Genomic DNA, 13197 nt, shown 5'->3' with positions numbered 1-13197 from the left:
TTGAGCAGAGTAGCAAAGGAGTAATACATGATGGCTGGATATGGTGTCCACAGACTGAGTTTCAGAATTCAAGAGAGAAGAGGTTGGGATGAGATTATGATAAAGAGTGTGTTTTTAGACTTGATCCTGAGATGCCTGTAGACTGTAGTCTGTAGAGGTGTAGGTTGAACTATTCAGCAGGCAGTTGGATACAAGTTTAAAGCTCTGGACAATGGCCTGAGCTTGTGATATTAAATTTGTTATATACCATTATTGTAGTTTTAAATCAGATCTCCTATATTTATATATGTCTTTAGAACCTGAACTAAATTGTCAGTATAAATGTACTTCATATCTAAAGGTCACAAAATGATGAAAGAAGCTCACTTTCTTTTCTCTGTTGCAGAATTCCACGAGACTACTCCATGCCACACCTTCATGATTTGTGCACTACCATCCCAGCCCAGGAACTGCCCACTGACTTGCGCCTGGCTTCTCGAGTGTATCATACTGCCAACAGGAAAGGCCACGATACCCTGCTTGGAAAATTTGGAACCTCTTTCTTAGATGATCGCTTTACAGATGAAGAACAAACAGATAGGTAAGGGTTCCACTGGTAATTTGATTTTAAACTGAATGTAAACTATCACATAAATCCTGCCTTTGAGTTCTAGATTTTAAAGACTTGATTCTGTTCTTGGACACTAAAGAGAAGGGAGCAGTTTTTGTTTTTTTTCTGCCGCTTCCTCAGGTGTACAGTCTAGGTCTGTGTCTCCATTTCCTGATGATATTAACATGAACCCATTCCCAATTGTAAAGTAACTTTAGTATTCCCAGAGTGTTACATACATGATCTCATTTGTTTGTCATCACAACTCTGGAGTACAAATGTGGAAACTGAAAGTAATAAAATTTAAGCAATTAGCTACACATAGACAATTAAAAAGATCACAGATTTGACACTTGGACCCAGTCATTTGAACTCGATTTCACCATCATTGGTCATACTTGGGTCCAGGGATCACATACAAAAGTCATTGCTCTTGGAGTTCGTTCCCCTTCTTGGGTCTCACCTTCCTTTGGAATCTGCATATTCTTTTGTGGAGAGTGTATAATTTACAGCATCCTCAAAAGAAAGGAGAAAAGGGAAGGAACCTAATATTTATGCAGCAATAACTATATTCTGAGCACTGTGCTGTGTGCTTTGCATATGTTTCCTATTTAAATCTTCAACTGTAAGGGAGAAGTTGTAATTTCCGTTTTATTCATGAAGAAATTTAGGGTTCGTGATATCAGGTTACTTGCTGAAGTTCTTATCTCTCGATAGTGATTAGAATCCAGGTTTGTCTAACTCAGTTTTTCTCAGTCTTTTCATTATCACCCACTTAAAGAGAATTTTAAGGCTTTTTTTTTCTAATCACCCCTCCTGATTAAATTTTAATGTGCTAGATATACTGTATATCTGTTTATATACTATATAAATGTATGTCCTTGATAAATAAAAAGAGTAAGCTTTAATCACTCTGTGCTCCCCCCACCCAAAGCACCAATTTTTACCTCCAGGGAGGGATATCACCTACCCATTGAGAATGCTTGCTCTACAGTCTCTTGCCTTTCAGAAGCCTTGGTAAAAATACTGAAAAATGTACTACATGTTTTAAAACTATTACAAATATTAAATATTAAGTTAAATGGAAACTTTTTTAGTATTGTAATTTAATTATCATGGGTATATGAGAATACTATTCTAAAATATTACTTTTAATGACACTGTCACAAAATCATTAGGAACCATACTTTTCATGGCATATTTTGAATGCGTTTTCTCAAACTTGACTTCTAGTAAAAACTGCAACACTACTGCATTATTTCATGAATTTAAAATGACCTGGTTTCCCAGTGATTAGCAATCACAATTAGTTTCTATTTGAATCCCTAAAAGAAGGTCACTTTTATGTTTGTTTTCTATGTAGGCAAAAAAAAATTTTAGGATTTATTTATCAATCATAATTTTATACATCTAAAGTCTTTTAGTTTTGCTTTATCAAATTAAATTCTTGAAAAAAATTATGTATGAAGAATTTTTGAAATTTCAGAACTCTAGTATCTCCAGTAGAAAACAGCAGTTCAGCATGCCATTCTTTGGAATGTATGTTAAAGCCTAAAGCTGGGAGTAGAAAATAAATACATAAACATAATCTAGTAGTCATGAAACTCTACTATTTTGAGTCATTCCCATTAGCACTATACAAGCCAAGCATCATTTGGAGGACTTACAGCTTCAATTATTCATGCAAAGTGTTAGAAATGCTGGTTTCTTTCCAATTCTGAAAATATTTTTCTTCAAGTAGACCTCACTTTCTTTTTCTGAGAGTCAATAAATGTTCTATTTGATGAGGATAATTCTTGGCAATTTGTTCCTAAGTACCAAATAAGAAGTTAATTTAAGTACTGAATATTTAATTCTCCAGCATCTATCTCTTGAGGATTACCTTGCTAAACATAGCTTAACCTTTTCAAAATATATCTGTCTGCTGAGCCTACAAGTTCAGAGAAATGTATAATTTTTTTCTGCACTACCAAGTGTTCTCAAGAAAGGTAACTGTAAACAAAATGAATACCCTTTCATTGGATGACTTTTTGCAATTTTTTGTGCAATGATCAGTTAACTTCAAAGGTAGTAATACTTGTGGTTGTATAGTTTTAATGTTTCCTGATTTTGTTAATCATTATTTATGGCAAATACCAAGACTATTTTAATGGAATTGGAAGGGTATATACTTAAGTTTATTTGAAGTGTAGTGTAGTGTTCAAACTTAACGCTTAGTTTGCTAAACAGTAATTATGATGAGAACTATACAAATAATCTTGTATTGGCCATATTTTTGCTTTAAAAATGATTTGTATATTATATAGAGAAGTTTATAGACATTTAGTTCAAAGTTTTGATATGGGATTTTATATTTGAGGCTTTAAAGTAGGGGAAATCATTAAAGGTATTTAAAGACTTAGATTAATGTTAACAACTTGGTGAAGAGCCTTTCAGACATCTCTTGTATATGTACGTGTTTAAACCACCCATGACATTCTATAGCCTGAGTTTCTTCACTCAAGATTGTTTGTGAACATTTAAATTATTTCATGATATTTACTGCTTTATACAAAAAATTTTTTATAGAGACAGGGTCTTGCTCTATTGCCTAAGCTGGTGTGCAATGGCATAATCATAGCTTACTGTAACCTTGAACTCCTGGGCTCCTCCCACTTCAGCCTCCTGAGTAGCACTAGGCTAATTATTATTATTTATTTATTTTTGTAGACATAGAATCTCACTATGTTAACCAGGTTGGTCTCAAACTCCTAGCCTTAAATGATCCTCTCGCACCAGCCTCCTAAAATAATAGAATTACAGGTGTGAGCCACTGTCCCTGGCCACAGTTACTGCTATAACTAAGCTATGGTGACACTGTTTATGCCAGTTTATGACACTGTTCTTTTCCTTACACCCTTGCCAAACTATGATTGTTACTCTTTTTGAATTTTTTCTAATCTTTTATTATTTTTATTCATTTCTTGTAAGGTTGAACATATTTTTAGATGTCTCTTGGTTATTTGCTTTTTTTCCTTTTGAGAATTACTAGATCACATTTTGTGGAGTTGTCATTTATCTCTTTTGTATTGTTCTGTGAATAATCTTTTTATATGAAAAATTTTAGTTATTTGCCATATATATTATAGATATTTTTTCAATTTGTTGCTTGCTTTTCAGTTTTTTTTTTGGTGTTTTATGCTATCAGAAATGTTTTAATGTAGCAATTTTTTATTGTGTTCTAGTCTTGATGCTAATCTTAGAAAGGGTGTTTATATATTTACATTTTAATGTATTCTCTCATATTTTCTTCTAGTAACTTTGTGGTTTCCTTTGGGAAAAAATTAAATATTTAATCCATTTGTAATTCATTTTGATAAGAACAATTTTAAAATATAATTTATTCAATGAATCTTCTTTTCCTTACTGATTTGAAATGCTAACTTTCAAATACCTTAAATTCCGACATGTTATTGAGTCTATTTATGGATTTCTGTTCCATTTCACTGATTTGTCTATCTAAAACTACTTGTGTATTTCCTTGATTCACCATCAATAGAGAGTTGGTGGCAAAAATCCCGTCCTACAGACATTGGCTGACCTTTTCAAATCAGGCACCCCTTATAGCCAGCTCTTGGGTGGTGAGCAATGCCAGGCTATAAATCCCAGACTTAACCCTCTAGTTGACTTCAAATTAAAAAAGAAATTCCTAGTCAATTTTTGGAAAATATGTGGACAGATCATTAGTTTTATGCATTAGAACAGCAGCAACAACAATGGAAAAACCAAAGGTTAAGTGTCAAAATTCAATGTTTAATTTCATTTTTGATTATTTTATTACAAAAAACAATAAAAATATTTTAACAAATATACAAAAACATGCAAGCAAATGTGAAAATGAAAAACAATTAAAATTTTACCATTTATAGATAACACTGTTAAACATTCTTAAATATAGGATTCCAGAGTTTTCCTTTTGCAAATAAATCATATAGAACAGAACTATAATAATACTATATGCATAATGTTTTGTAACCTAACTTTTAAAAACTTATGTGTAAACATCTTTCCATGTCAATAAATATTGATCTGAGTAATCAAATGATATGCCTAACTCTGTAGCAGGCACAGAGGTAGGCACTAGAGAGGCATCTGCAAACAAGAGAAACATAATCACTGCCCTCAGGGAACCTGGAGACCAGTGAAAAGAAAGGTGAATTAATTACTGTGAATGTGACAATTAATATGGAGTTGTGCAGAGTGCTATGGAAACATGTAAGAGGAGTCCCTGATTATTTGGGGAGGTTTGAGGAAATGATACTTAAATTGAAACCTGAAAGATGGATAGAAGATAGGAAGGAGGAGGGGAAAGAATGTTTTACGTCTTTGGTACTCAAAGTATAGTCCACAAACTAGTGGCATCACCATCACCTGGGAACTTGTTAGAAATGCAGGAAATTTGTATACACTTTGAAGTTTGAGTTCATGCTGTGGACAATTGGAATCCATATGAGAACTGGAAATAAGTCCAGTATTAGAGAACAGGAAGAGCAGTGACACATTTGAAGCTAGAGCAGAGGCAGGATTTTACAGTTACCCTGTATGTGTATGTGAGGGCACCTGTGAGTGCTTGGGGGAGGGATTCTTAGTCACAGTACATTGGGAAAGCATTGATAGGTTTTCTGAGGAAGAATGACATGATCAGGTTTGCTTTAAGATATCACAGTCCTTGTCTTCTCAGTTGTGTTTGACACAGTTGATCACTTACTTTTCCAGAAGTCACATTTATCCCTTGGCCTTAGGGACCACTCCTTTGTTGGCTATCTTCCTGCTTCCTTGGCTATGACTTCTCAGTCCCTCCTCCTGGTGTCTCCTCATCTCTTGACTTCTCAACATTGGAGTTCCCAGGCTTACCAAGGTGATCTTATCCAGGACCATGGCTTTAAATGCCATTTATATGCTGATGACTATCAATTGGTAAGATAAATGCATAAGGATGTTCATCATATCGCTTTTTATAATAACTAAAAACTGGAAACAACCTAAGTGTCCATCATGGAAGAATTTTAACTGTGCACTCAATAATGAGATGCATTGCAACCATAATAAAGAATGAGGTAGAGCTCTGTATTCTGAAAGGGTTAGAACTAAATTCAGAAACAACATGTGTATTATATAAAACAATTTTTTTCTGTGTGTGTGAGAGAAAAATTCAAGAAACTGTTGATTGTGATCCTTTTGTTTTCATTGTACACTTAACCCATAAAAATGAAAGCTACTTTGTTTTATTTTTTGCTTTATTTATATGGCATATATTTCCATTTTAATTTTAGTCTGTCTTAGTTGTGTCCCTTGTAGAATGCATAGACTTAAGTATTTTTTGAGCTAATCAGAATTTTTTTCTGATAGGTTTTTTTCTAATAGGTTGTGTCACCCCATATTCATTTATTGTCCTATCAGATGTACTTGGTATTATTTTTGTCATTTTATATCTCTTTTTCCTTTTTTGCTTCTTTGCTATTTCCTATAATCTGTTTTATCTGCCAGCATTTGCCTATTTTTTGTTTGTATCATTATCTGATGTCTAATCTTGTGAGGCAGAAATCTAAAGCCAACCTTTTTTTTATTTATTTGCATGTAATATGTTTCTCCTACTCATCTTGATGCTTACAGAATTTTTATGTTTTGCTTTAAAATGAACAGTTTCCCTAGCATATGTTTGAGAGTGGATTGCTTTCTAATTAATTTTTGGGGGTACATGGAAAGCCTTTCTTGTATGCAAATATAGTTCTTCACTATAAGACTTTTTTGTTTTATGTTGAGTAATGTTTCTATTCTATTTATTTTGTGCATTTCTTCAGAAATATCAATTAGCTGTGTGTTGGATCTTCATTATCTTTCCTCTATATTTATCATTGTTTTGCTTAGATTTATCTCTTAAACCTCTGTTCTTCAGTGGTTTCATTTTCTGTGGTATAAATTTTAAAAAGTCCTTCTAATTTCCATTGTGAGACTGCTATGGCATTTACAGATTTTTTTCTAAATTCTATCAGTCTCTTAAGAGAATCTCTTTTGTTTATCTGAATTTTATTACCTCAAGAAACAAAGCAGAATCTTTCTAAAATATTTTTGTGTCCTATAATAAATCTTTCTCAAAAGGATGTTCTTTCTGTCACTTTTTGAATGCTATATTTCATTTTTGTAGCTTGGAGACTGTCTTCACAGAAATCATTTTGGGTTTTTCTGTGTACTCAGCTTTAAATGAAGGCAAATTATTTCTGGCTCCCCAAAGTTAATATTGGCTAGATTTACCAGGCATTTTTTGACTGTTTATCTTGGAGATATTAGAATAGTACTTTTAGATCTTAAGTAGGAGAACCAGAGATGCAGGTTTATGTTAGCAGTTGAGTCAGTCAGAATCCTGAAAGGCATTGGGGGTGGGATGGGACAGGAGCTGAAAAATTTGCCTCTATAGTTTCTCTCTGTGATTGTTAAAAATATTGTACTAAGGGTGACCTTTTCCTATCAGGCTTTCTATATGGTAGATTACTATAAGCTTTTCTTCTGTGCATACACATATGTATATATACATTTTATGAAAATGACATTATAGATGTTATTTTGATAACATATTCCTTTGAGGATATATATCTATATATAAAAATAAAAATGTAAGGACACATATATGAGTAATTAGTTTGACTTACTATCTCTACTGATGATAGCTTACAAATCAAATATTTAAGGTGTGCTTTTATTTGAAAGATTTTATGCAAATCCTTCAAATAAGGTAGTAATATTTGTTAAGAAAATGGAAAATTATCTAACAGAAAAATGCATTGAAGTACACTACATTTATTATATAATTTTGTATTAATAACAACTCTAAGTAGTCAATAAAATCATTTTATTTCCCAAATAAAAAATACAGCATAATGATTGACTAGTCCATGTTTATGTAGCTGGTAACAGCTAGGATTCAAACCCAGGTTTTTATAATATTAAATGTGGTTTTTATTATATTCTACTGCTTTGTGTATTTGTGAAAGGCCCTTTCATTTTTTCTCTTTATGCTTAATTTGTATACTCACCCTCATTCTGTTTTTAGGACCAATTTGACCTAATATAGGAAGAATCTGAGGAGCTTAGTTGGATAATCTGTGTGAAGCATATTTTACTTGCCCTTGGTGGTTTGTATTTGATCAATTGTGAACCAATTTTGGAACCCGGGCTTCTGCTTATACAGGATGAGGATTTTTATCTTACTATTGCTTGTTCCCTCCTAGGAACTGAAAATCCTGTTTTGATTCTAGGCCAAGGATATGGCCTTGGTCATTGTGGGAGACTTCTCTGATGTTAATTACTGAAAGATTTGCAGTCTCTGAATATTGCCTGGTTTTGTACTTCCTATCACTGGTTGCCCCCCACCCAAATGTGCCATCATCTCATGCTAAACCTTTCTAATTATAGTACACCCAAGACCTGTGGTCTGTTACACTTCATTTGTAATACTCTGTTCTGTCTCATATGCTTTTTATTTCCTACCAGTTTAGGTATCTGCGACTGACCTTCCCCCTACCATCTGTCATTTCTCAATGATCAGGTCTAATCCTGGCCCCACCCCTACCCCTTACACGGTCTTGTTCCTTGCTGCATAATCCAAGCAGTGACCTAAGGTATTACACCAAAGAACATGAGAATCACTGTGTGAGTTGGTGATATATGTTGCAGAAGTACATTGAACAGAGTTATAAGATATCTTAGTAGTTCCCTAGCCTAAACCTCTCATATTATGGATGAGGAGACTGAGGCAAAGCTTTGCACTCTATGTCACAGTTGGTGGCAGAGATAGAACTGGAATTAATAGTAACCTCATTTTAAATTTCTGTTATATCCACTTTGAACAAATAGCCCCGTCAGTATGTCTTTAGCATGTTTTTAAAAATACAGTTTGGGATGACAAAAAATCATTTCAGTATGCACTATCAATGTCTGGTAAGAGTTAACACTTGTGTATTTCTGTTTTTACATGGAAATACCAAAAAAGGAATTATTTGGAAATTTGTCTGTTTCCATAATTTCCAGTATGTGAAAGCTGGATTTTTAAAAAGTAAAGCAGTATCATTCCACCAGATGTCACTGTTTGCATGTAGCAATGAAGTTACAATGATTAAAAATAAATATCCCCCTCCCCAATCACGTTTTGTAAAATGTATATATATATATATATATATATAGTTATACACTTACTCTATAGACTTGTTATCTTATCAAGACTATATTTTCTGATCTTTTTAAAACATATGAAGTATTTAAATGCCTCTGCTGTAGATTTCAAAGAAAAAAATTATAAAAGACTAAAGAAAGTTATTTGTAGATTAACATTTTCAAGAAGATGAAAACCTAAAGCTTTTTCCAGACCTTGGCGTATGCTTTTTAAACAACATTCTCTGTAAGTTAATGTTTTTCAAATTGTAGATTGCGACCCAGTGAGTGGGTTGTGAAATCAGTTTAGTGTGAATCAGTTTGCTATGAGCACTTTAAAAAATGGTATCTAGAATAGAACCATTGCATGTGAGATTGACTTTGATGAAACTTTTGTATGTGAGCACTCTTCAAATTTCCCTGTATACATCTTCTATGAATTACCTAAGAGTGACTGTGATCTACATCCTGTGAAGCCTCTTGCAGGCTTTTGTACACCAAAGAGCAAGATAAATTTGTTAAGGAAGAGATAGTGAAGCTGTGATGGAGAACCTGTCTGTTAGGGTCATGCCAAGGTAGGGGAGGATTGCTGGAGGGAGATCTCTTCTCCATGCTTCACAAGATGTAACTCACAGTCACCTTTATGTAACTCATAGAAGATGTGTGCAGAGATTTTTTTCAGAGTACTCACAACTTAGAACAAATGTTTTCTAAACTTCTTTAACAGCATCATACAATCAGAAATACATTTCTCTCTCTGGCCTCATGGGATGCCAATGTGGACCCAAAAGGAGGTTTAACTTTCGCTCCAAGAGAGGTGGGCTTGTTTCCTTCATTCAACTCCCTCAATGATCATAAACAATAGTGGTTATAATATCAATCACTTTCTTAGCATATTCTGTGTGCAAGCCTCTTCACACACATGATTTCTAAGACATTTGACTCTGAAAAACTCACTGTTGCCATTTGTAAATGAGGAAACAGACTGAAGAAGGAAACAGCACAGTGAGGGGCCCAAATTCTGTTTTCTAACCTCATTCCAAAGGCTCACTCTACTATATCAGTGATTTTTAGTCTTTCTTGAAGAGAAGAGTCATCTTTGTTGTTTGATAAGTTTGTCATTTCCCAGGCTCTATCACAAACCTACTGAATTAGAATCTTCAGAGAAAGGGTCTGGGAAGATGCAGATTTGATTTCATCCCAGGATATTCTTATGATTAGGCTGTTTTAGGAAAGGTTGAGTACCTTAGTGGTTCTCCATCTTCAGAGTGCACAGAATCACCTTCAGGGTTGATTATAACACAGATGGCTAGGCCTCAGCTCCTGAGTTTCTGACTCAGGTCTGTGGTGGGCTCAATAACTTGCATTCCTAACAAGTTCTTATATGATAATAATGCTGCTCAATAGGGAACACACTTTTGAGAACCCCCAGCATCTCATGCCTTACCAGTGATTCTGTTTCCCAGGGCAGAGTATGGGGCTGGCTTTGGCTGTGAGACTTTTCTTACTCAGCCAAAATTCAACAATATTTATTTAGTACCTACTCCATTCAAGTTTTTGGGAGACAGAAAATGAGAACGTCTCACTTTTTCTCCCAAACAAGCCTATGCTCTACTGTGAAAAAGGCATATGGAATAGAATGCAGTATATTGTATAACGAAAGAGCAGATGAAGTGCAACAGGGAAACCAGGGAGTCAGACATGAATCTGGGCTGGGTAGAGGAGGATTTGTAAAGGTCTGGTGGAGGAGTTGAGATCTGAAGGTCTTGCTGTCATCATTCTCCATTTCCATAGCCACTCGGTACTATAATGGCCTATTGATTTTGCCTGTTTCCCCTATTGCTCCTGGAGCAATCCCAGCACATAAGGCATTTTTTTTTTGCATTGCAAATGTAGCTTGGGTGGGAGGTTGGGGGAAGGAAGCAGAGTTGGCAAAGTAGATGGTGCCCAGACTGTGAAGGACCCTGACTGCCAGAGTCAGGAGCTTGGGTTATATATACTGTGTGTGTGTAGTCAGTGAGATGTTTGGAGAGGGGGTAGTCACAATTGTTGAATTGATAACAACAATTTCAGGGATATGTGGCATGGATTGGAGGAGGGAGAGTTTGGAAGTAAGGGACCAGCAAAGATGGTATCACAGGACTCAGATGAGAGAAGATGCAATGAATAGGAGAGACATCATGGAAGGAGAATGAACAGAAATAATCATTACTGTTGGGAGTGAGGAAGAGATTGGTAATGAAGAGATTTGCAGTCTGAACCACTGAGATAGTGGTGTTTTCCACAGAGGACCTTAGAAAGGGTTGGTTCTTTTCTCTGGACAGAAAGAAGGAAGCAGGGAAAATCTGGATAAAAATTTCCAGGTAAGTGCTTCATCTTTGTCATACAGGAACATAAAGGCTAACCTTAGGTGAGACGTTCCACCAAGGCCTCCATTCATGTCTACCAGAACTATGCACTCTAGAATGTCCAGTGACCTTCACTTTCTTCCAACCAGTCCACATTTCTGTTTATTTAGCGTGCTTTTGGAATGTGAAAGAGCAAAAGACAGTAAGCTGTAAATGACTTTTGCTATCCTGTTTCTGGCTTAGAGCCACAGAAAAGTACAGCAGTGCTTCTAGATAACTCGTTAGTCACCGCTGTCCTCATCACCATCTCCTTCTCCTCCCAGCCTATCTTAGAAATACTTATTGATCCTGATGTATGTATTCACTTGGCTCATTCTCTTAGTCCCTAGACTTTCCCCTGTTCTTTTGTTTTTCTGGATACACTGGAATTCTGCTTCAGAAAACAGAAACATCTTGCATTAGTCTGTTCATATGCTGCTAATCAAGACTGGTAATTTATAAAAGAAAGAGGCTTAATTGACTCAGTTCTGCAGGCCTGAGGAGGCCTCAGGAAACTTACAATCATGGTGGAAGGGGAAGCAAACATGTCCTTCTTCACATGGTGGCAGCAAGGAGAAATGATGAACAAAAGGGGGAAAAGCCCCTTATAAAACCATCAGCTCTTGGTTGATAAATCACTTACATCATGAGAACAGCACTATGGGGTAACCACTCCCATGATTCAATTACCTCCCACTGGGTCCCTCCCACAATCCATGGGGATTATGGGAACTACAATTCAAGGTGAGATTTGGATGGGGACACAGCCAAATCATATCACAGCTGTAGCTATTTTAAGCAAAAAAGGACTTAGTAATGGGAATTTGGTGTTTTAAAATCAATGAGAGGGTTAGAAAAATGGGGCATTAGGTAGGGAGAGCTCCTGGGGATGACTCACAGAGCATGTTTAACTGGCTGCCTAGGATGCTGCTGCTCTTGACACAGGAAGGCGGCATATCTGGAAGCCAGCACTGGCAACATACCACCTTAACTGAGATTCAGGGATTAAGTAGCCTTTACTGTCACAGCTTTGGACTCTAGAGCCACACTGTGTCTGTTTGACGTGCTCATTGGCAAAAAACAAACAAATAAAAAACACAACTCACAAAGTCGTAACTTTACTGGAACGCTGCTACAGAAGAACTCAACATTGTCATGACTGTACTTGCCAACAGAAACATCAGAACCTTCTGCCTTCTAAATTGCATTTGGTTAGTGGATTCTAAATAATATCTAGAACACTGGCTTCAGGAGATTTTTTTTTTTTTTTAAGATAGACTCTGACTCTGTTGCCCAGGCTGGAGTGCGGTGACGTGACCTTGACTCACTGGAACCTCCGCACTCTGAGTTAAAACAATTGTTGTGTCTCAGCCTCCTGAGTAGCTAGGACTACAGGTGTGTGCCACTACACCCAGCTAACTTTTGTGTTTTTAGTAGAGACGAGGTTTCACTTTGTTGACTAGGCTGGTCTTGAACTCCTGGCCTCAAGTGATGTCCCTGCCTCGGCCTCCCTAAGTGCTGGGATTACAGGCATGAACCACCATGCCTGGCCAAGAGAGTTTTACCTTTCCATCCTTGGCATTTCAGAAAAGCACATTAGAAGGAGGATGGAATGGGTGTTTAGTGGCAGTGGTATTCACCTTGCTGGGAGTAGAGTTTTAAACTCTCTTTGAATTCAAGTATTTTAGTAGGTAAGATAGGAAGCTTTTATTCATGACTCTACTCTGACAAAGCCATATCTTCTCCAGCCTGGCTCTGAGTGGGTCTACTTCTTAACAGCAGGAATGATGGGATTTGAGGATTTCAGTATATTATTAACCTGCTGTAATCAGTTGGGTTTTTGTATACTTAATTTTCACATTTGGTAACTCATAAAGTGATTCTTCATATAATAGTGTATCAATAAGTTAGAGGAAACAGTAGCTCTAAATGCTTCAATGTGAAATTGATATATCTATAATATGTATGTGGCACTTGACTATGTATATATTCTTGGATATTTTGTCTTTATGTTCATTTTATATTTATTTTACAGTT

At 35.7% G+C, this 13197-nt stretch overlaps 1 protein-coding gene across 1 annotated transcript in view; it reads left to right on the top strand.

The window, feature by feature from the left end:
- Positions 1-13197, top strand: part of TTC6 (tetratricopeptide repeat domain 6) — a 147651-nt gene that overhangs the window by 90120 nt on the left and 44334 nt on the right. The window contains exon 6 of the mRNA XM_033190834.1: positions 386-580. Coding sequence (XP_033046725.1) covers positions 386-580 — 195 coding nt within the window. The remainder of the gene's footprint in view (positions 1-385; positions 581-13197) is intronic.

The sequence above is a fragment of the Trachypithecus francoisi genome, unplaced genomic scaffold, assembly GCF_009764315.1.
Source record: "Trachypithecus francoisi isolate TF-2019V2 unplaced genomic scaffold, Tfra_2.0 Lachesis_group3, whole genome shotgun sequence".
NCBI lineage: Eukaryota > Metazoa > Chordata > Mammalia > Primates > Cercopithecidae > Trachypithecus > Trachypithecus francoisi.
Note: the sequence above shows the minus strand (reverse complement) of the source record. Positions and strands in the feature narration are given on the sequence as shown.